We start from the raw sequence: 23,106 nt of genomic DNA, 5'->3' as shown, positions 1-23,106 counted from the left end.
CTGGGGGGCCGCTCCAGGGCAGGGCGCATGTTCTCGGCACCCCGCACCCCGGCCGGCCTTCTCCCTGCTCCAGGGAGCCTTCCCTGTCCCGTCTTCCAGCAGCTTCTCTTCCTAATCCCAGCCCCACCCCCCTCCAAATGCTGAGTTTAGGGTTTCAGGGTTCTATCAGATGTCTGGGGGGGCCCGTGGGAGCCAGGCGGGAAGCCGAGGGGTGGGGGGCGCGAGCTGTCTCTGGCCCAAGTCCTACTTAGAGTGGTTTTTCTTGGTAACAGCTGTTGACCCTTGAACAGCATGAAGGTGGGGGACACTGACCCCTCCCCACGGTCAAAACTCTCCATATGATTTAAAACCCCCCAGACTTAACGACAGTGACCGGCCCTTGGGTCCCGGGCGGTGGGTTTCAGACCCCGGGTGGCTCACGCGCCGGAGGAACAGCCACGGCCGCAGCTGGGGCCCGGGGCGCAGAGTCGGTCAGCAAAACCCAGACCACGCGGGCCGGGCTGGGGCCCAGTGTGGCAGCTGCCCAGCCCGCCGGCCCCGCGTCTCTGCGGGCTCTGGCCACCCTCAGGGCCACGGCTCACGGCCCACGCGGGCAGGGTCGGCCAGGCCAGCGCAGGAAAGGGGGTCCTCGGCCAGGCCCGGTGGTACTGGCCCCTTCCCTGCAGGCGCCACCGCCCCGCGGGGTCTGCTCACGGCCCACAGGGCAGCCCTGCAAGCACCGGCTCCAAATGGGGCTCCACCCTGCTCACCGACCACGCCGGGCGCCCACACCAGGGGCGTTCATACGGGGGTCACACCCGGGGGTGCTCATGCGGGGCTCATACCCGGGCTCTCTCTGAAGACACTGCACGCACCCACGGGTCACGAGCATCAACGCAGTGATGCAGGGAGAGCCCGGGCTGAGCGCACAGCAGCACGCAGAAACGGCCACAGGCCCAGCCCCCCCACGCCTGGCCCCCCAGGTCTCAGAGCCCTCGACAGCGCGGCACTGACCCCTCCAGGCCCCTCTCCCCCGTCCAGCTGCCTGTCCTCTGAGGCTGCTGAGGCACCTGGGGAGAGGAGGGGCCTGTGACCGGGAGTCCTGCCCCTCGCTGCAGGTCAGGAACCAAGCCGGCGCCTTCACCCTCCTGGGAGTGGCCCGAGCCCCCGGCCAGCCCCCGGCCGGCCCCCGGCCAGCCCCCCGGGCGGCAGACAGCGGGAGGAGGGTTTCCTAATGCTGGAAAGTCCTGCGGGCCCTGAGCGCCCTCCCCCTCCCTCGGCACCCCGCCTCACCCTCCTGCGCCTCTGCCTCCGCCCGGGCAGTCCTGGGACAGGACCACTCGACTCCCTGCTCCCCCAGGGACTTCCCTGGAGAGCTCTGACCACCGTGGAAAAGCTGGACACTGTGAACAAAGCCGAGGCTCCCCCGAGCACAGCCCAAGCCCACTTCCATGGGAGGCGACCCAGAAGGTCAGTGCCTGGGAGCCAGTGCTGGGCCCCCAGGCACCCCTGGGCTCCAGCCCCCGGGGCCAGGGAGGCAGCCGGGGAGCCCACTCGCTCCCAGGGTCACTCAGTCCCCCCACAGCCCACCCACCTCAGGAGCAACAACAGCTCACACCTTCACGTGAGGACACATCCACACGCACAGACACGCACAGACACGAGACACTCACACGCAGCAGACTCACACGGGCACCCACGGCCGCGCACACGGGCAAGACTCCACCTCAGACGCGAGCCCCAGCCCCCGCCCCGGCCCCGCTCCGGCCCCCGGCCCGCCCGGCGCCAACACCGTGACTCCCCCCACACGACCACATTCACCCCGTAACACGGCTTCCTTTCTCGGGGGGAAGGGTAAGACAAAAATAGACCTTTTTTCCTTCCCTTTGGAAAAATCAGCGTCAAACAGAAGACAGGCTGAGAAGCAGGACGGCCAGGGGGCTGGATGAGGAACGGGGCAGGAGGGGTGCCCAGTGTCCACCCGTCCACCCTGCGGGGGAGGGAATGGGCCCGGGGGCAGCCTCCTGGGGTCCCGGGGTCCTGCCTGCTCCCCGCCGCCCCTGCACTTACCTGGGGCAGCGTAGGGCTGGGCAGGCCGGCGGCTGTCCCCAGGCCAGCTCTGGGCTTCTGCAGGAAGGAGGCTGGGGCTTTCGGGCAGGCGGGGAAGCCCCATGGGAGGGGCAGGCAGCTCTGTGGCCCAGCTGAGGCCCCTCCCACCCCAGGGCCTGGGCAGTCCCCACCTGTCACTTCCCACATGAGCTGTCCCCCGCCGCCCCGCCCACCACCCCGCGCTCCGGGGGGAGCCTGCTGGTCTGTGGCCTGACCGCCACCACCCCTGGTGCTTGGGCACCTGGACACCTCCCAGCTCCAGCGGGGGAGGTGAGGCCCAGCCCCCCAGGAGGTCGCCAGATGCCCACTTCACATTCGTTGCCCTTCCAACCCTGCCCATTTGTCCCCCCAGCCCCCACAGGGAAGGCCCCCAGGAGGAAGGTAGATGCCCCTGGGGCCTTGGGGGCTGCCCAGAGCTGAGAGGTGCGGGGCCTCGGGGCACCCCCAGTGCTCATGGTCCTGGGCTGGCTGGGGGGCTGCCCACCCCGGCCTGGTCCCCCCACACTGGGTGAGGTCATGGGACGGCGTGAGCGGGGAGCCGCAGGGGCAGCGCCGGCTCCTGCCCAGGGCAGGTTCTTCCAGCCCCACCCCTGCTCAGCCGAGGCGCGCGTGGCCCTGGCAAGTCCCGCACCCTCAACCCTTGGCCTCCTCTCACTAGGTGGTCACCCAGGGGCCTTCCACCCTGACAGGGAGGAGGCCAGGACAGGCCAGAGGGTGAGGAAGGAACAGCACGGCTGCGGGCCCGAAGCCCGAGCACAGAGCCCAGCGCTTCCAGGCCTCCCTCAGAAGCCCCCCGAGACACTGCCCTCCAGGAGGGAAACCGAGGCTCAGAGTGCTTTAAACTGACGGTCTGCAGGTGGCAGGCTGGCGCCCACCCAGGGCAGTCCCGGGCTCACGTCGGAGACTGGGCGGCGCAGCCTCAGAGGTGTGAGCCGGGCCTGCCAGTCCCACAGGAGGACTGGACGGCACCTGGCACCAGGGCCCCGCAGCACTGGCCCTCTGCTGACCACACATGGCCAGCCCGGCCAGTTCATGGCTTTGACCTTGCAGGTTTTCTGAGTCACCGGTGCTGCTGAGTGTCCCCAAGGCCGGGGAGGACCCACCCGGGTCTGGATGGATTCCGGGGCCCACCCTAAAGACGGGACGGGGAGGGAGGCCATCAGCTGGGCAACCCTGGGCCCTCCACGGGAGAGTCCCTGGCCACCCGCAGGCACCATCCTGAGCCGGCAGTGGGCACCAGGTGCTGATCCTGCCAGACGTCCAGGCCCCACCGAACCCACTGCTTGGGCACATCTCCCTCATGCCGTGTCTCCGGCCATGCGGGCAGAAAGCTAAAAGAGGTCACAGGCTCCGAGCAGACGCCAGCGTTCCCACCCAGTGACCCAGCGGCACGCAGCTCCCCCTTGGTGGCCTTTTGCAGCGCCCTCCACACGGGGCTCACTCCTCGGGGCACTGCCCACACAGCCCAGCCCGGCGTCCTGGCAGCTGCTGTGCCCGTGCTCATGCCCACTCCTCACCACCCGGGCTTTGCACAGGCCAAACCTCTGCCTGCAGCCCCCTCCCAGCCCCGTGCTTTGAGCCTACGAGGAGCCTCTTTATTTTCCAGGTCAAATACAGTCCCCCCAGGGGCTCACCGCTCCCCCAGCCCCTTGCCCCTGTCCTGCACTCCCCAGCCCCCCCCCCCCCAGCCTGTCAGGCGCTCTCCCGCTGCGAGCAGCTGCCTCCTGGCTCCCTGTCGCCTGGCTCCCTGTTCTGGCTGTCAACCAGGGGAGGGGCCCTGCTAGCTCCCAGTGGGTGGGGACCGGGGCTGGTGACCGCCCGTGGGTGCACAGGGTGGTCCCACCAGAGGAGGGAGGGGGGCAGGGGCAAGAGCACAAAGGTCAGCTGGTGCCCAAGGGGGCACCGAAGGCAAAGCTACAGCCGAGGACACGTCCCCAGCCTCCCGCCTCTGCAGGAACAGCCGCCTGGTGTTGCCAGGAGCCCCGAGGCCACGGTCCAGCCTGCGTGTCACGGGACAGACACCTCAAAGCCGTTCCAGTGGACGATTGCCGCGGCCGCTTCCGCATGTGACCATGGTGGCCACCTCTGCCCCTCCCCTTCCTGGCGTGAGAGGGCAGCTCTCCCGGCCTGTCCACACGCTGGGCAGAGCTGGGCACTGGAACTGGCCCATTGGGGGTTTCATAAATACTGTAAGGGCTGCACCTCCGAATCTCCTGCCCAGTCAGACTTGCTGGGGGTATCTAAGGTGAGCGGTCAGCCTGGCCGCACAGGGGGCCTGGCGGGGGCTCTGCACGCGTCCAGAGGCCGCCGACCAGGTTACCTGCACCAGTGCCTCTCTGGCCCCGCTCCTGATGCCCGCTCCAGCTGGTTCAGAGCAGGGGCCAGGCACTCAGGGTCCCCACTTAGCACTGGGCGGTGTCCCAGGACAATCTCCAGGGAGTCCGTCCCTTCCCTCGGGCCCAGCACACCAAGCAGGGTCAGTGTGGAAGGGGAAAAGCCCTCCCCGTGCTGCAGGGAGAGGGGGAGGAAGCCCAGCATGAGTCCTCAGAGGAGGGATGAGGAACACCGCAGAGCTGTGCTTGCCAAGGAAGCGGACAGGATGGCCCCAGCAAGAAGATGCCCTGGCAGGAGAGAGGGGAGGCCGGGGCGGGGCGCAGGGACTGAGGCTGAGCGGACGTGGCAGCCCAGGCGTCCAGCCCTCCGGCTACTGCTCTTGTGCAGGCCCCCCACCCCCACCCACCCCGGGCAGCACCCAGGCCAAGCAGGATCCTTGCCAGCCAGCGGCCAGGAGGCTGGGCCAGCCGAGAGGAAGGAGCGTCTGACCTCGGAGGGCCCGGGGACTTCCCAGCTGAGGTCTCCTGTCTATGCAAATGCTGTCCTTCCTACACCCTGGGCCGGCGCGGGCCGCAGAGGAAGTGGGGGGGGGGGCGGGGGCACGTGTCTCCAGCGCCCAAGAGCAGGGGGGCTGGGTGCAGGCAGCACAGCGCCTCCCGGGTCTGGGGATGACCGGGCGGGTTTGGGGCTGCCGCTGCTGGACAAGGGAACGGTGCTGACCAGGCTGCCGGTGGGAAGAGGGCGAGCTTCATCCTAGGGGTCCCGGGGGAGGGACTGGCCGACCCTGACCCCTCCCACCCGCCCCGCCCCGCCCCACAGCAGGGCGGCTTCCTCAGCTGCTGGTTGGGGACGCCCCACCCCTAAGCCTCCCCGGGGAATCCAGGCATCTTGGGCCCTGGCGGCCGCTCTGGAGGAGCAGGGGCCTCATCTGGGGTTGGGGTGCAGGCAGGCCAGCACCAGGACGATGAGCATGCCACCAGGGGCGGGCGGCCGGCACTGCCGTGGGGACACGCGTGCAGGGGCGGCGACGGTGTCCTGCTCTGGGCTGCGAGGGGCCCTCTGTGCGCAGATGTGAACCACCTCCCCAGCCTGAGGCCGCCCCTCTGCCAATCCCAGGATTGAGAGTGAAGGGACCGCGGTGCCGAGGGCCGGGTCAGGGGCAGAGTGGCCCCTGGGGCTGCTCAACAGGGTTTCCAGGTCTGCACCCACACACCTTCTTGGAAACAGAGCTCAGGAGGCATCTGAACTTGGGAGGGGGCCCGGCACTGGGCAGGGTCCCCTGTGGGCTCACCCCCAGCCTCAGTGGGCCCCGGAAGGCCGGGGAAGGTGAACAGGCCAGAGAGAAAGGACGGACCCCAAGCTCCGGCCACCAGGCCTCAAGGAGCTGAATGCAGCTGGGTGGACACCCGCGGGCTCTCCCCGGCTCTCCCGGCTGGGCTGGGCTGAGGCTGGGAAGTGGACACCACCTGGGACTGCCTGACCTGCAGCCCAACTGTACCCACTGGACCTTCCAGCCCACGCCCTGGGCACGCGGGCAGCGGTACCCTTGTGGGCTCCGAAGAGGAAGTGCGGGTTGGGGGAGATGGACGCAGAGCCCAGGGAGTGCCAGGCAGTGCCGGTGCCCCGCCCAGGCGGCCTGCCCACACACCCTCGCTGGGCGTTCTGCCGGACATGGGGACAGCGGGCTGCAGCTCCCCACAGGCGTGAGGGTGGACAGGAGAGGTGGATGGGGCGGAAGACGGGCTCCGACTCGGCCCCACTCCAAGGCCACCTGGGGTGGGGGCTCAGCCACCCAGGCCAGTCCCCCCAACCTGCCCCCACACAAAGCACCCAGTCACTCGCTTTGGAGGTTCAGTGTGGTTGTGCATTTCACAGGACCTAAGTGGGGGCCAGGCGGGCGGGGCGGGAGCCAGAAGCCAGGAGGGCCGGGACGTGGGTGGCGGGGACCTCGCCAGTGCTCCCGCAGCTGGGACGTGAGCAGAGGTGACGGCGGGGTGGCGCCTTCCCAGAGCACCGTGAGGACGAGCAGGGGCTCCAGGCTGCTGCGCCAGACGTGGCTGTGGCTGGGCTCGGGCAGAGAGGCTGCTGGTGGGCTAGTCGTCGCCGCCACAGATGGCCAGCAAGGCCTTCAGGAAGTCCCCAGACGTGTCGCCCTGGGGGCACAGGGAGGCCGGTCAGCGAGCCACCCCGCTGGCCCGGGCACCCGGCCTGGGCACCCCCTACCTCGACGCCCCCTGACCTTGACAGCAGGCCTTGCCCCCTGACCTTGATGCCCCCCCATGGCCCCTGACCTCAATGCCCCCTGACCTCAACAGCTCCTCCCACCCCTGACCTTGGCAGCCCCCCACGCCCCTGACCTCGATGGCCTGGCGCAGGGACTTGTCGTATTTCTCCACAAACTCCCGCCGGATGTTGAGCAGGTCGACCTCGCTCCGAGAGACCATGATCCTGGTGAGGGTCTTCTCGTCCGTGCCAGCGCCCTGGGGGCCAGGCGGGCCGCGGCAGGTGGAGGAGCAGCATCAGGGCCCGTCCCGCCAGAGCAGGGGCATGGGCTGCCCCTCCCCACCCTCTTTCCCACCCCCTCCCCTCCCCCTCTTCCCCGGCCTCCTCTCCTCGCCCCTGCGCCCCCCCCCCCCCGCACTCCCCAGCCTCAGCCTCACCTTCATGGCCTTGTAGAGCTTGTCAGCAAAGAAGAGCGGCTTGTTCCTGACGCTCTGCACTGTGGGGACAGGAGCCACTGGGGGGGCTGCTGGCCTGCGCCGCGCCCATACCTCCCCCTGCCGGCCGGGGATGGCTGGTCCTGGCCAGGCTCCCACAGCCCGGGGAGGGCCCCCTGGAAGCCCAGCCCCCAGCCACAAACTCCCACAGACTCGGAGTCGAGAGCCACCTGCAGCGGCAGCTCTTCGTGGTTCCAGGGTGGCCACAGCCCCTCGGGGCGCCGGCTCCTCATGCCCACCCCAAGTCTGAGCTCTGAAGGGGCCCCAGCTGGCACAGCTGCCAGATACCCAGGTTAGCGCGAGCCCGGGAGGCGGGACTGTCCGGGGGAGGCCGCTGCTTGGCAGGCACTCATGCCCTGGCCACCTGCCCCAGCTCCCGCTTTCCTTGCCCCCAAGTCCAAGGTGCCTTTGCCACACCTCTGTCCTCTGCCCGCCTGCCCCCCACTTCGCGCTCCCCATCCCTTCTGCCAGCTGCTCGATGGACACCAGCCCGGCACCTCCTCCAAGAAGCCTGCCCTGACTGCAGACCTGACACAGTGCCCGGTCCACCCGAGTGTGTCCACCCAAGCGCTTCCCGCGGCCTCAGGAGGGCCGGGCTCTGCACGCAGGGGTCTGCACAGTATGCCAGGGTCCAGAGTCCTGCGGGACCCATGCCCTGATGTCCCCCAGCCAGTGACGCCAGGAGAGCCCCCCAACCTGCCCTGCAGGGAGGTGCCCTCTCGTCCCCAGCCCATCTGGCCGGAGCCGAGCTGGTCAGCGGCAGGCAGGCTGGCTTCCTGGGGGAGGTGCAGGAAGGGCCGAGGCCACACCCACACGGAAGCCCTGTCCACAGCCCCTGCCCGTGGGCACCTCCACGTCCCCGCCCCCCATTACCGATGGCCACGAAGGCATCCCTGACGTCCCCAGACATCTCCTTCCTGATGACGTGCTCCACATCGTAGTTGGTCTTTTTGACGAATTCCTGGAAGACTGCGGGGGCAGGGAGGTGGGCCCCATGCAGAGACCAGGCCCAGCGCTGCCCCATCCGGCCCAGGGCAGTGAGGCGGGGGCCGTGGCTGCTGCCAGCCCGCTGCCCGGCACAGAGTGGCCGTGGAGGGGAGTGTGAGCCCACAGGGCTGCTGGGAGGGCGTAGCCAGGGTGGGGCTGGGTAGCCCCATACAGACGGGGTGGGCGCAGATACCCAGGGTCACAGGCAACGCGGATGTGGCCGTGGAGGACGCAGGTCCCCAAGCTCGGTGGGGCTCAGGGGCTGCCACCCTGTCCACCCGCCCAGGGCAGGTCCCCCTGGCCCAAGCACAGACGCTGGCCCCTCTGCGCCAGGCCCCAACCTGGGCAGCAGCTGGGGTGATGCCACCCGCCGGCCTACCCCAGGCCCCTCCCCCCAACACTGGCTCGAGGGGAAAGGGCCTCACCCCTGCGCAGGTGCTGGTGGCTCCGTGTGCACAGGATGGTCATGAAGCGGGTCTCCAGGGACGTCTTGTCCCCGCTGGTCGTGTCCGCTATTTCCTGCAGCGCCCGGCAGGCCGGGGAGAGGGCAGGACGTCAGCCTGGCGGGCACTGGCTAACTCTGCGGCCTCTGAGGCCTGGGCTCTGGGCTTGGCCCCAGGAGGTGGGCTCCGCCATTGCAGGGGAGCGCCCCAGTGGGCAGCGGGCAGCTGTGGAAGGCCAGGCCAGCTCCAGCCGGCCCCATGCACTTGGACACTGAAGCCCTCGGCCATGACGGGTTCCGGCCAAACGACCGACAGAGAGAACCGCAGGCGGCGGGCGGCACAGGTGTGTGGGGGCGGGGGGGTGCTGGGCTTGGGGAAACACGGCCCCTTTGCCACCAGCAGGCTCCTAAGAGGCCCTGGCGGGGAGAGAGAGAAGCCGCGGGACCCTCATCACTGCTGCCTGCCCCTGCCCGGGCCCAGCCACGCGGACCTCGCGACAGCAGGAAGGGGACTCACCAAGATCTCAGCAGCCACCTGAGAGGGGCGGAGAGAGAGGGGGAGAGAAGGAGCGAGTCAGAGGACCCGGGAGGCGGCAGCTCTGGCCCAGGGGTCCAGAGGCCCCAGGAACGTGCGCAGCAGCAGGCAGGCAGGGAGGTGGCAGCCACCCCCCCCCCCCCCGAGCTGGGGGCCTCAGCCCACCTGGGGCTGGGAACTCACTGACCCCGGGGCCGGGCGGGCACAGGCGGACGCCAGCCCTCACACAGGCAGCGGCGCCCCTCGCGCCGGTCCCCACGAGTCCAGGCCGCCGTCTCCGCGGCCAGAGGCCCGCCAAGGGCCCCGCTGCAGACAGGCGAGCGCGCCACGCAGTCGGGGGAGGCAGGGCCCGGCCCACAACTCAGACGCCGTGCTGGCCGGCGGCCGTGACCACCGCCTGGGGCCGACCCGGCCCGGTGGCCACCCCGAAACCCTGCGGCCAGCGGGCCGCCCTGAGCTCCGAGAGCCCGGTGCCTCGGGCTCCTGGCCCGGACGTGCGGCTCCCACACAGCGGGGCGCGTGGCCTCACCGGGCCGGCGTGTTGCTAGGGCTGCACCTGGGAGACCACAGGGCCTGCAGGGGCCCGCCCGGCACCCCGACACAAGGGCCAGCTGCGGTCAAGGCAGCTGCTGCAGCGCGAGGCTGGTCTGGTCTCCGCTGTGGTGAGGCCCGGCCGCGCCCAGTGACCACGCCCGGGGCAGCGGCCTCCAGCGGAGGGGACGGTGCGGGCAGCCGACCGCGGGGCCTCCTTTGAGGACGGGGTGGGGTGGGGGTTGCGTTTTAGTTTTCCTGAAATCTTACACGTCCGCGACTTGCAAATATGTTGTTCTTATTTTAACGGGCAACGGGGGTTCCTGGGACTTCATGCTTCTGCTTTCACTGGCACGCTCCTTACACGTGGAACTGTGGGGCCCGCCCTCGGCGCCTACGCTCAGCCACACTGGCCAGCCCAGGTGGAGGAGACGCTAGGGGGCCCGGGGTGGGGGCCGGCAGGGGTGGGGAGAGCTGGGGGCTGCAGGGTGGGACGCGTCCCGGCCGCACAGCCAGGCGTGGGCCCGCCTCAGTGGCCGCGCCGTGTGCCACCGAGGACGGAAGGTTTAGTACACGCCTGCCGTTCCCTCATGTATGTGAAAACGCTGTGGGAGGCTGGAACAACTTCCTAGACACTCAACACAGGGAGACTCCTCCTCGTGCTCCCGCAGAAATGAGCCCCGGAAGCTCCCCGGAAAGCTCAGCAGAGAGCACCCCACCTTCCCCAGGCACCTCCGTGGGTGCAAAGACGGGCTGGCACGCACGCCCCAGCCGGCAGCTGCCCACGGAGTGAGTACTGCCCACCAGCTGGCCAGCGGTCAGGAAACAGCCTCCGTCCCTGCTGTGGGGGCTACGGGCAGAGGCCGGGAAGGACGCGGACCACTCACAGCGCAGTGAGCCCGGCAGAGGCAGGAGGGCACAGCCGGTCCCCAAGGCCACGGCGTGTCTGAGACCACTGACGGGAAAGGTCTGAGACAGGCGGTGTGGACAGAAGGGAAGCGGGCGGGGGAGCGGGGAGGGCCTCCGTGGGGGTGGGTGTCCTCCTTCGGCTGGGGGGCAGCTGGGCTGGTGGTGGCTCGGGTTACACGGGGTGTGGGTGCGGCCCTGGGGACCCTGTCAGCAAAGCTGCCCCAGGGATGGTGTCGCTGAGAGGGGCCATGACAATCAGGCTGGCCACGGGCACAGGCCACAGCCGTTAGCAGGGGAGGGGCCGCGAGGCACGGGCACTCCCGGGAGACCAGGGGTGCTCAGACTCCACAGAAGGCAGCACCAGCAGGTACGCGCTCCTTCGAGAGGGTGACTGCCCAGCAGCACCGTCCAGTTCCCCCAGGGTCCCTCCAGCTCCCTTCCAGAAATGCAGGGAAACTCATGAGTGTGCTAAGGGAGCTGGTGGCCAGGAGAGCAGCTGGTAGTGTGGCAGCTTCTGAAGTGAAATGCAGATGCTCCTGACTCACGGCATTGGACTTACGATGGCGTGAGATCAAAGGCATTCGCTGGAGACCCGGCAGCGCGGGGTGGGAGTCGTGGCGCCCGCCAGCCTTTCCCCTCACGACTTTTTAAACTTAGAACAGGTTTCTCGGGACATAACCCTACGGTAAGTGGAGGCAGATCTGCAGTATGTCGCCTTTCAACGAAGATGGTTTCTGAAATCAGTACGCAACAGGCCTCCCAGGTGGCGCAGGGGTTAGGCCTCAGCACTGCGAAGCTATCGGCAGACACTGCAGACACTGCGGCGCGAGTTCAATCCCCAGCCAGGGAGCTGCCCACAGGGCGCGGCAGACCCCTCCTGTCTCCCCGCTGCTCCCCTCAGCAGTGGATTTCAGTCCATCTGCCTGTTCTGCAACCTGCTGTCTCTGGTGAATCCTCTCACACACACACCCCACACCTCCGGTCTACACCCCAGCTCTTGCATGCACAAATAAAAGAAATCTTTAAAAAGGAAAAAGAAAGCAGCGTGCAACAGCATCCACCAAACTCGCTCATGCACGTGAATCGGCCAGAGCCACAGTGAGACACCAGCCGTGCCGGCCGCGGGCGAGGGTTTGGGGAGGGGGCCTTGTCCCCAGTTTCCAAAGTTTCTACAGGAGAACATGTTGCTTGTGAAACGGAGACTTGTGTGAGGGGGCAGGGGCAGGGCCCCCCAAGCTCGGCAGCTCTGGGTCTGGGGAAGCAGCGAGCAGCAGGGCCCAGAGGTGTCCACACAGCTTCTCTCTCTCCCCTCCTTGCCTGCGAAGCCACCGCTGCCCCTGCCGGCAGCCACTGGACAAGCAGCCTTGGGCAGCGGCCTCAGTGGGGGGAGGGACTTCAAGGAGGGAGTGGCTGGCCGGCTGGGGTCCACGGGGTTCACGTGGACGCAGGCCGCAGGGCCGGGGCCCAGGCTAACCCCCAGACCACTGCTCAGCAGCAGGCCGGACAGGGCCTGACCTCTCCTGACTCAGCCACTGAGGGAGCTGGGGGCCACAAAGCAGGACAGAGTGAGCCCCAGGGTCACCCAGCCACTCAGAGGCCGCCCTGGCTGGGGGCTCCACTTCTTGGGGATGGGCTACTAGTGAGCAGCCAGCCCGGCCTCTCACTGGAGCTGCGGGCAAAGCCGAAGCCAGGGTCAGCCCCCAGCAGTACATAGGGGTGCTGGAGCGGCAGTCTCGGGGGTCAAAGCCCTGGACCTGGGGTTCGGGGAGGGGGGCGAGCAGAACAGACCACCGCACCGCCCGTCCCAGCCGCGCTCCAGCTCTCGCTGTGCTGCCCGGACGCCCCCGTGAGCCGCGGCCCCGCCCGCCAGCTCAGCCTGGCCCAGTTCCGCCAGACCACCCCCGAGGTCCATCCCCTGGCCATGGTGAGCACCTCGGCCTGGATGGTCCCCACGCCCCGTCCAGCAGTGGGCCCAGGGCTCCGGGCCTCTTCCCCAAGGGCCCAGCCAGACCAGCAGCAGCCCCGCCCTGGAGGCACCGCCTCTCCCTGCCGCCCGGCCCCCGCGGGGCTCACCTGGGCGTCCTCTCGGGCCTGGTCCCGGTCTTCTCCTCCCTCCTCGCGGTTGCCCTGTGGCAAGAGCAGCAGGGAGGTCAGTGCCCGGCCGCCCTCCCCAACCCAGCCCCAAGGCACCCTCACCCGGCCCTGGACCTGCTCTCCCTCCGCGACGGGGCAGGCCTGCCTGCGGGGGCTGCCGCAGCACCGAGTGGCGTCCAGCAGGCCCCTGGCAAAGGCTGCCCACCACGGCGAGCCGAGTGTCCCAGGCCCTGCTCTGGGGGCCCAGGAGACAGTGACAACATGTGGAGGCCACCACATGCTGTGTCCTCGGGGCTGGAGCCACGGGGCTGCCGGCACCTGAGCCAGGTGAGGCCACGCACTGCGATGACGGCCGGGGACACCCTCGCCTCATGGGGGACCCTCGCACCCGCCCTCCAGCCCCGCGCCCACGAGGGCACTCACCGTGGCCAGAGAGATGAGGATCCTCCGGAAGTGGCCGGACGTGTCGGAGCTCAGGGCGTCCTCCAGGCTTGTGTGGTAGTCTAAGGCAGAGAGAGGCGTGGGCTGCAGCCAGGACTGGGGTTCTGGGGGGCGGCCGTGAGGGCCGGGCACTGGGGGCACCTTGGGGCATCCAGTCCCCTGTTGTTGGCGGTGACACGCCCCACCTCCCGCCCACAGGCCCACGCTGACTGTCCTCTGGCCCGCACGCCTGCATGACAGGTGCCCAGGCGGGCCCTGGCACACGGTGTCCGCAGCTGCCGCCAGCAGGACTGCTGACCCTGCTGGCCAGGGATCAGGCTCTTCCCAGTGATGTGTGATCAGTTGTGAATAAGCAACTGAGAATGTCCAGGCGTGGCCAGTGCGGTGCTCAGAGGCCCAGCGCCCCACCCAGCCAGCGCCCCGCCCCATCCTGCTGTGACCCCCACGCCGGCCTGAGGCCGGGGGCCCCTGGGGCTCCCTGGGCCCCGGCCCCACTCACCCTCCCTGTAGGCCTCGTTGATGGCCTGGATCTCGGCGTTGCTGCGCGTGGCCAGGATTTCGATGAGCGCCTGTTCATCCGTGCCAGCGCCCTGAGGTTGGGGTGGGGGGCGTCCTGAACTGAGCCCAGCCCCACACTGGGGTGCCACCCGCCCAGCCCTCCCGGGTCGTCCTCACCCCCAACCAGAACCCTGGCTCAGCCAGGCCCGACCACGCCAGCTGGTCAGGAACCCCACGAGGTCCACCCCTGCCCCTCACCCGTGCCCACAGGCCAAGGCCAGGTGGCCGATGGGGCCTGGGTGGGCAGCACAGGGTGTTTTATCTCCCTCCTCGCTCTGTGCGTTTCTACAGTGGACTGTGCTGGCACATTGTGAAGCTGAGGAGGGACAGGGGATGGGCCCAGCGGGTCCTGGACAGGGCAGCTCGGGACCCCCTGGCCAAAGGAGCCACTCTGGGGTGGGGGCGGGCAGATTCATAGGCGCCTAAACACCCGCCACGGGCGGTCACTGCGGGCGGCAGGGGCACAAGGTCAGTTTCCTCAACTCCAAATGGCAAATGGGAGGCACCGAGAGCCTCGCGGTAGGGGGCAGGGGAGTGGGGGCCAGCCCCCAGGACAGCAGAGGACGGCCTGGACCGACAGCGCCCTAGCAGGCACTCGCTGTGCTCGCTGCTGCCCAAGGACTGCGCCCAGGGCCCCAGGGCAAGCCGGCTTGTTGTCCCATGCGGGGGGAGGCTTGGCCTGTGCCGAGAAACTGCCCGCACCCTGCGCAACACCAGCTCCACCCAGACGTGGCCAGTGGACACCGGCAGGGACCCCATGTGAGCCAACCAGCGAAAGCGAAAGGGCAGACACGAGCCATCCCCCGTGTCCAGACATGCACCCAGACGAGCCACGCCTAAGCCCGCGCCTCTGCGTTCCGGCCCTGGTGTCCACCAGGCCGGCTCCCGTGGGCGCCACCAGGAGGCAGCAAGCAGCCCCCAGCCGTGGGGTGCCTGAACCCAGCCCACCCTACCCTGCCCCAGCACCCCCAACCTCACGGCCCCCCTCAACCACACCACCCCCACCCCGCTCTCCCCACCAGGCACACCTCCATGGCCTTCTTCAGCTGCTTGGCGTCGTAATGGGCCGGGGGCATCATGAGCCCCAGGATCAGCCTGGCCAGGTCCCCAGAGATCTCGGACTTCAGGTCAGCCATCAAGTCCTGCAAGCAGGTCCGGCCCCCCAGCTCAGCGCCCACAGGTGGCCGCCACAGGCAGGGATGTGGGGTGAGAGGACGACGGCACTGTCCCTCCCCGGGCCTCGCGGCCACCCCCGGCACCCCGGGGCACACACCGCCAGCTCGGCCTGGGCCTGGGGCCCCTGCAGTGGGCACTGCGAGGCCCAGACCCCCAGGCTGCCACTCAAGTGGGACCCCACAGCCTGAGCTGACCCCCACCCCTCCCCGGTGCCAGCGGGCGGCCTGACCCCGGCCCATCACCCTCAGGGCCACCGCGGAGGCCGTGGACACGCCTGGCAGGACAGCCGTGGGGCGCGCGGGGGCCTCACCCGGCCGAAGTGGGACTTGAAGGTCTGGCGGATCTGCTGCCGCTGCGCGTTGCTGCGGTGCGTGACGATGTCGATGATGGTGGCCTCGTCAGTGCCTGCACGGAGCGCACGCTCAGGGGGGCCGACGGCCGGCCCTGGCCTGCGCTGCCCCCTGCAGGAGCCTCCCCAGCCCCTGTGCCCCCGTGCGAACGCGGCCCTGGTCTGGACAGCCGTTGAGCCCCGCCCCAGCCCCCAGGAGCCCGCAGGGCCCGGTCCCTACTCCGCGCCCTGCACCCGACACCCAACACCCCGAGGCACGTGGCCGCCTTCCACAGGGACAGCTAGGCCAGCAGCCGGGCCATCAAGGCCCCATCCACAGGCCTCCGGCCCCGCCCCACCCTGCAGCCCTAGCCAGCCACAGGGACTGCTACTCCACGGGCAGGTGAACCAGGTGTGAGGCAGCACCCAGGGGTGCTGGGGCAGGCCTGAGGGCTGAGAGGCCCACGGGTGTGTCCCGCTGGCCTTTGCGAGGAGTCCCTGCAGAGCCGCTCTCCCTGTTGGGGGGTGACAGGGATGCCTGCACCCCAGAAACAGGCCTCTCGAGTCCTCTTACACAGAGAGGCAGGGGCTCCCTACTCTCCCAGCCCAGAGGTGCAGGTGGGGGTGGGGGCCACGAAGAAGCCCTCCTGCCAGTGGCCTCTCTGGGCCCCGTCCGGCCCTCACCTAGCCCCTTCATGGCTTTCCGCAAGGCCTTGGCGTCTGCGTCGGGGTTGAAGTCCTCGGCGGCGCGCACGGTCCCCTTCAGCTGCAAGAAGCAGGGACACTCAGTGTCCGGTGCCCTGGCCACAGAGAGGAGCATGCGAGGGGGCCTGGCCCAGAGCCCCCAACCAAGCAGCCTGGGGAGGGGCAAAGGTGCAGCAGAGAGAACCCCCAGCAGAGACCCGCTGGGCAGGGCGGTGTCCTTGGGGCGGTCGGGCCAGGAGGCCAGCTCCTGACCCTGGGGCCGCCCGAGGGCCCACCCTGCCCCTGGGCTCTGCTTCATTCCCACGAGCCGGTCCCCCAGACACAGAGATGCTCTGACCGCCCAGAGGTTCCCAGGTCCACTGGGTCCTGCACCCCCTGGGCCGCCTGCACCTGCCCTGCGCCCACCCCCAGGGCCTCGTTCTGACCGGCACTCGGCGCCCACTCCTGGGCGAGGGCCTGTCCGCTGTCTGGCACGGGAGGGAGTGCTGAGCCCTCGCGGGAGCAGTGACACCCTCAGGCCACCCCACCACAGGGCGGACGGGGACAAACCAGACTCGGGGCCAAGCCCCTCAGGCCGCAAGAGCCAATGGACTCAGCCAGGCCAAGGGTGGAGTAGGGTGGGGTGGGGAACAGCGCCCATGGGGGCTCAGCACTGTGCCACGGGACCCCACACTGAACGCACTTCTTGCGCGACTGGGGGCCGGCGTGGGATTGGGAAGCCTGTGGTGGAGCAGAGCCCAAGCGCCTGGGGCCGGGGAGCACCGGGCCGAGCGGCGGGAGCACCGGGGAGCCCAGCAGAGGAGTGAGTCTGGCGGGGTAGTGGCAGAAGTGCTGTGTAGGGTCGCAGCCGGAGCTCGGCGCAGGCCTGTGTCCGGAGCACTGCGCCCTCCCTGCGTGGGCTGCTCCGCGCTGGCTGCCCCCTCCACGTCCAGCGTGGGCAGGATGACCTGGCCTGCAGCCCCGGGGCCTCTGCTCAGGACGTCGGCTGGGAGGGCAGCAGCAGCCTGAGCCGTGAGGGGCAGCCCACGCGGGAGCCGGTGTTAGTGAGAGTGGGCAGCAGGCCCCGCGGCAGGAGGAAGCGAGGTCAAGGTCGAGAGGTCAAGCGGGGCGGGGAGGGTCTGACCTCTATTCGGGCCACTGCACTAAGTTCCCACATCTGGTAGGCCACCTGCGCAGCCTCAGGGAAGAACTGGCCGGCGGCGCTGGAACGGGCGGAGAGGGCGGTCGGCACGCGGGCCTCACCTGCACCCGTGCACACACACGCACACGTGTGCACACCCCCAGGCGCATCTGCACGCAGAGCAACACATATGCACATGGCCACGCACACACACAGAGACACACGCACGGAGACTGTGCATATACATGCATGGCGACACATGCACACACGTGGACAGGCCACGTGCACACGCAGTGCACATGCGTGCATACACGTGGAGGCACACCGTGAACACACAATATACACAGCAACACACGTGCACACCCAGTGCACACAGAGCAAAACATGTGCACAGAGACACACATGGCAACATGAGACACAGATGGAGACATGCACGCGCAGTAGCACATGCACACCCACGGACACAGCCACACGCACGCAGCTACACGCAAATGAACAGCACACAGCGGCACACCCCACAGGATACATGCAACACCACAGAGCACGCACCAACACATACACCCCACGCACACGCACACGCACACACACTCTGCACTCCAGCCGCCTCAGCGCCCCTGCTTCGAGGACCCTGCCCGGCCCCACCCAAGGACGGACGGGCCCTCAGGGCCCCCGCGGCGGCCGCACTCACTCGTCATCGCCCCCACACAGCTTCAGCAGCGCCTTCTTGTACTCGCCGGAGGTGTCATTCTGCAGAGGAGACGGGACGGTCATCCCCGCCCCCCAGACGGGGGCCGGGAGCCCCCAAGACCACCAGCGGGGCCTGGAGGCAGCACAGGGGCAGCTCCGGGTCCAGCGCAGGAGACCCCGCGAGACGGCTCCCAGCGTCCCCCCGCCCCCAGCGCCGGCCCAAGCCCCTCGCCTTGATCATGCTGTACAGAGACTTCTCATATTTGGTCCGGAAGATCTCCCGGATGTCCAGCATGTCCAGCTCGCTGCGGGTGACCATGATGCGGATCAGGGTGTTGTCCCGAGTGCCCAGACCCTGGAAGGTGGGTGGGGACAGCTGAGCCTTGGAGTGCGAGGCCCCACCCCTGCCGCGGCCCTGCCCCCTGCCCCACGCGGCCCTGCGCCTGGCGTCTGAGGCGGCCCACAGCCGGCTACGCTCAGTGACGCATTCGGGGCTGCCCTCAGGACTGGGAACACCCACTCGTCCAGCCTGTCCGCTGGCAGGCAGCTGTCCTGCACCCTTGGGTCAGCGTGAGGCCGGGCCCTCCCGGGGGAGGTGTGGCCGAGTGGCCTCCAGCTCTGGCACCACCAGGGACAGAGCGTCACCCTGTCCTGCTGTCACCCAGAGGGCTCCTGTGGGCCCAGGGACCGGCGGTCCGGGCAGCCCGGGGGGGGGGGGGCGGGCAGATACCCCCAGGCTCGCTCACACAACCCCACACACCTTCATGGCCTTGAAGAGCCTCTCGGCGAAGTACTCGGGGGTGCTCCGGATACACTTCACTGGGGAGGAAGAGGAGGCGCTGCTGGGCGCGGGGGCCCCTGCTCCACTTCCTGGGGCCCCTGGGAACCTGCAGCCCCACCGCTCCCCGGGCCTCCACTTTCATCACACACCGGGGGCCAGAAATGGGAAGCGGTGGACGCACTGGCCACTTCGTCTTTCCCGCCCTCTGGGCTGTCCCTGGCCGGGCGGGCCACGGCTCCCGGCCAGGGGTGGCCCTGCCGGCCCAGGGAAGTTTCTGGGAGCCTGAGCCCGTGTGCGGGTGGGCCCGGGTGGGCCGGCCCAGGCGGGAATCCCTCTGCACGCCCCGAGGCAGGGCTGATCACCCCACAGGAGGGGGCACAGGCCCGGGCCCCTCCACTCAGACCCTCCCGCATCACACTTCCCCGGCCTCGATCGGGGCGCCGTGAGAGAAGGGGTAACACTGCCCACACACGGGCCGCCGGAGGCCGGGCCCCTTGCCCCACAGCCCTGCCCCGGGCGCTCGCCCCGCCCCCACGCCAGGGCGCCTTTCCCACACCCCCCACCCGGTTCCAGGCGGGCGGGAATCCCGAGTCCCGGGCTGGGCCCGACGTACCCACAGCCAGCATGAGCTTCTCGAAGTCCCCAGACAGCTCCCTGCGGATGCTGGCCTCGATGGGCATCCCCGTGGTCTTCAGGTACTCATCAAACACTGTCGGCAGAGGGCCGAGCACCCCAGGTGAGACACGGGGTGATGGGGCAGCGTCCAGGCCCAGGAGGGGCGCGGGGCTGCGGGCGGCAGGGAGGGCGCAGGGAGGGGCCCGGCTCACCCAGGCGCAGGTGCTGCTTGCTGCGGTTCCCCAGGATGTAGATGAACTGGGCCTCGTCGGTGCCCCACTTCAGCTCGCCCGCCTCATACAGGTCCTGGGGGCGGCCCAGCCAGGCACTCAGCAGCCACCCCTGCCTCCTCTCCCCTTCTCTGGAGACGCCTGGTTCACCCTCAGAGCCCGCTGCCCACAGCACGTCCCTCTCTGCGTCTGTCTGTCCATCCCTCCCTCCCCCAGGTCCCCACCGCCCTCTGCTCTCGTGGCTGTGACCCCCGTGACCAGGACTCCCTCCCGGCCTGCCTCCCCACCGCTGCGGGGGCTCAGGCGGGGCGGGCAGCTGCCTCCAGGGCCGTGCCCACACCCGCCGGCCGGCGCAGGGATGGAGGGGGCCGTGGACACCGCCCAGCACCTCACCCGGACATCCTGCTGCACCAGGTCCTCGCTGACCACGTCGTCCTCCTCCCTGGTCCCCTGGGCAGAGGCAGGGGTGCACGTTCAGACGGGGTGCGGGCCCACAGGGGGACAGCCCCAGAGGCAGGGTGGGCTCACAACCGCGCCAGTCAAAGGCTGAGGGCATGAGGGGTCCCCCCCCCGGCTGCCGCTCTCTCCCCTAAGGATTGGGACAGGACGTCCTTCCAGAAGAACCCGAGGACAGGCCGGCCCCCGCGCGGGATCACAGGCCAGAGGGACCGCGCATCCCTCCTACTCGGCACGTGCTGTCCCGCGCCCGGAGGGCTCACCCAGAGGCCTTCCCGGGGCCAGAGCCTACGCGCGCCAGGCCCCGCAGCACAGAGGTCAGGGAGAGCACCCTGGGGACGGCGCCTCCCCACTCCCTGAGGGCTACCCGAGGCGAGACCCCGCCAGCCTCCCCCCGCCCTGGGCTACCCGGGACCTCAAGCCCCACCACTCTCTCTGGGACTCAGGGCCAGGCACCCCTCACTGGGACCAAGGGTGGGGGGGACGTCCTTGACTCCCAGATTTGGGTCACAGGCTGGGACTGGCCTCTCCAGGACGCACGGTCTGCAATGGCATGGACGCCACCCCCACCTGGGGCCTCTGGGGCCAGCTCCGCAGGGCAGCGTGGGCAGCGGGAAGGGGTGGTCCGAGGCGAGGGGATGCACACCGCAATCACCCATCTGCCATCCACAGGGCTCAGGGAGGGCCCCGCTCCCCCCCACCGGGCCCCGGGGGACCCACCTGCAGCAGGACCACCAGCATCTTCTGGAAGTGCCCGGAGGTGTCGCCGATGACGTCGGCCTCCAGGTCCCGCTCGTAGGCTGAGGGGAGGACCTCAGGCTCCAGACCCACCCGGAGCCGCCCGCCCAACTCCAAACCCAGGTTCCGCCCGCAGGCAAGGCCAGGGTGCAGCTCACAGCCCTCACAGTGGCCCACGGGCGGGCGTGCCCGCCTCTCCCCACGCCACCCGCCCCTCCCGCAGGCGGCGGTGGCCACAGCCTCCCGTGCCCTTTCTGGCCACAGCGGTGAGGGGACAGCCCTGCCTTGGCCCTGGGCTCCTGCCCCGCCCCACCGTCCTTGGCCCTGAGCACCCCCCAAAATGGCTACAGGCCGCTTCTGCCCAGGGCTTTGGACCTGCTGAGGCATCTTCCCCCTTCATGCCACGGGTTCCCGAGTCCGCCTGGCAGAAGCGGGTCTCCCTGGCGCGCCGGGCCCCTGCATGTGTCTCCCTCATGGCCCGCCGGGGCACCTGCTGGCCCAAGTCCCACACCACGGAGCGGGGAGCTAGAGAGGACCCCCGCCGAGCCCCCCGCCGGCTCACCGTCCTTGTAGGCGGCCACCAGCTGGTGCACCTGCTCGTTGGTCCGGGAGGCCAGGATCTCGATGAGGCACTTCTCGTCAGTGCCCGCGCCCTGGGAGGGGACCACCTGGTCAGGGAGGGCCCCCTGCCCGGCCCCCAACCCTGACCGGGGTGCTTCGCCCCCTTACTGAGACGGCCCCGCCCCTGCCCTGCCCACCCCTCACCGAGATGGCATCCTTGATCTCCTTGGCGTCCCAATACGCCAGCGGCCGCATCAGACCCACTATCAGTCTCTCAAACTTGCCGGTCAGCTCGTACTTGAGGTCAGCGATGAGGTCCTGGGTGGGCAGGGCCAGAATTGAGCACGGTTCGCAGACCCCCAGCCCGCCCTCTGCAAAGGGCCCTCGGGTGGCCACCGGCCAGGGCGCAGGACAGCCGCCACGGGCACCCTCCCTGCGCCGCACTGTGGGCCCCAGGGTGCGGCCCGCCTCGCCGAGGAGGCGCCGCTAGGCCCCTGTCCGGCGCGTACCTTGCCGTAGAGGGACTTGTAGCTCTGGCAGATGTCCTGCCTCTGCCGGTTGCTGCGGGAGGTGATCAGCTCCAGGATGGCCTCCTTGTCGCTGCCTGAGGAGGATGGCCCGTCACAGCCCGCCTCCTCCAGGAAGCCCTCCAGCTTCACTTCTCCTCATCAGCCTCTGCTCACAGGCTGGTGGGGAGGGTTGGGGAGAGCTCTTGGCCCATGGAGGGGGGTCACAGCAGCACCCACGGGCCCCATCAGGCAAATGCGGAAACTGAGGCCTGGAGGGGGTAGGACCCCACCAAGACCCAGGCAGCAGCACCCTAGCAGGGGCGGCACCTCCCAGGGGCAGGGGCCGGGTGAGTGGCCTGGCCTGCGTATTTCACTGTGAAGCTCTGGAGAGGCGGAGGGGAGACGAGACCACGGGCGGGGCTGGTCCCCACCCTGCCTCCTGGCCCTGGGCCGCACCGGGGAGGCCGCGCCGCCCCCCACCCCCTCTTGGCGAGCACCCACCGAAGCCCTTCATGGCAGCGTACAGCGCCTCGGCGTCCTGGCCCGCATCGAAGTTGGGGAAGTCTCGGATGGAGCCGCGGTACCTGGCGCCCTGTGGGGGGGAGGTGAGCTGCCCACCGCCCTGACCAGGCTCCAGCCCCAAACCCGGGCCGGACCCCAGACCCCAAACAGGCCGTTCCCCTGGGGGGGCCTCCGCAGCTGAGCCGGGGGCCGCAGGCCCTCCTGGGGCTCTGGCACTCACAGTCCCCGCCCGCCGGTGTGATCACGGGCAGCCCTCGGGAGCCTGTGCGGAGCCGGGGCCGAGCCCAGTCTCTCTGCCCCACGCCGGCTCCAACACCCAGGAGCCAGGAGAGGCCCAGCCCTGGGATGCGGCCTGGCGGCGTCAGTTGCGTTGTGTCCTCCAGGCCGCCCGGGGGGCAGGTCTGAAGCCTGCGCTGGTCACATGCGGCCAGGCCAGGAAGGACCCCAAGGTAGAGCCGGAGGAGGCGGGGCACGGGGCACGGGCCCAAGGCCGTCACGGGGCTGCGGGGTCCAGCGTGCTGTGCCCCCAAGAGCTGAGACGAACAGGAGCAGGGACGGGTCCCGCCCTCCCCCGCCAGTCCTGGGTCTGTGCCCGACACTGAGGGGGTCCTGACCCAGAGGGGAGGCCCCAGCTTCTGGGAGGCTGCTCACCTGGGGGTTGGCCATGGCCTCAGGTTCTGCAGCGGAAAACACTGTGGAGAAGAAAAGAAGCCATCAGGTCCTCGCGCAGGGCCGTTCTTCCCCAGGCCACCCCTCCTTCCCCGGGGCAAGCCCCCTGCTGTTGCCCCCTGCTGGGCCCCTCAGGCCAGTTCCCCAAAGGCCTGGACAGGGCCGGAGGCCGCAGCTCGGAGCTGGACTCAAGGCCTTCCTCCCGCCCAGCGCCGCCCGGAGCTCAGGGGAGGGTGCAGGGCACGGGCTCAGGGGCACCCTGCGGGGGCACCAGGGCAGTGTCTGGAGGGCGGGGAATCGCGGCGGCTGCTCTCCGGAGAAGATGACAGCAAGCAGGTGTGGGCGAGGCTGGTGGGAGGGGGGACCGGCAAGG

The 23,106-nt window shown here is 69.7% G+C and overlaps 1 protein-coding gene across 1 annotated transcript; it reads right to left on the bottom strand.

The window, feature by feature from the left end:
* Positions 1-6,272: 6,272 nt before the first annotated feature.
* ANXA6 (annexin A6) lies at positions 6,273-22,730 on the bottom strand (the record flags this gene model as incomplete). The annotated part of the gene is made up of 25 exons (XM_084242501.1): positions 6,273-6,575; positions 6,780-6,902; positions 7,083-7,141; positions 8,013-8,108; positions 8,552-8,645; positions 9,086-9,103; positions 12,617-12,670; positions 13,061-13,140; positions 13,578-13,668; positions 14,665-14,778; positions 15,123-15,217; positions 15,825-15,906; positions 16,969-17,047; positions 17,654-17,712; positions 17,885-18,007; positions 18,413-18,471; positions 19,047-19,142; positions 19,261-19,354; positions 19,672-19,728; positions 20,455-20,534; positions 21,035-21,125; positions 21,238-21,351; positions 21,543-21,633; positions 22,040-22,134; positions 22,716-22,730. The coding sequence occupies 25 exons, from the start codon at positions 22,728-22,730 to the stop codon at positions 6,516-6,518; spliced, it is 2,019 nt and encodes a 672-aa protein (XP_084098627.1). The 3' UTR covers positions 6,273-6,515.
* Positions 22,731-23,106: the final 376 nt, after the last annotated feature.

Source organism: Talpa europaea (assembly GCF_964194135.1).
Source record: "Talpa europaea genome assembly, chromosome: 9".
Taxonomy (NCBI): Eukaryota; Metazoa; Chordata; class Mammalia; order Eulipotyphla; family Talpidae; genus Talpa; species Talpa europaea.
The sequence above is the reverse complement of the archived record's forward strand: the minus strand, read 5'-3'. Positions and strand labels throughout refer to the sequence as shown.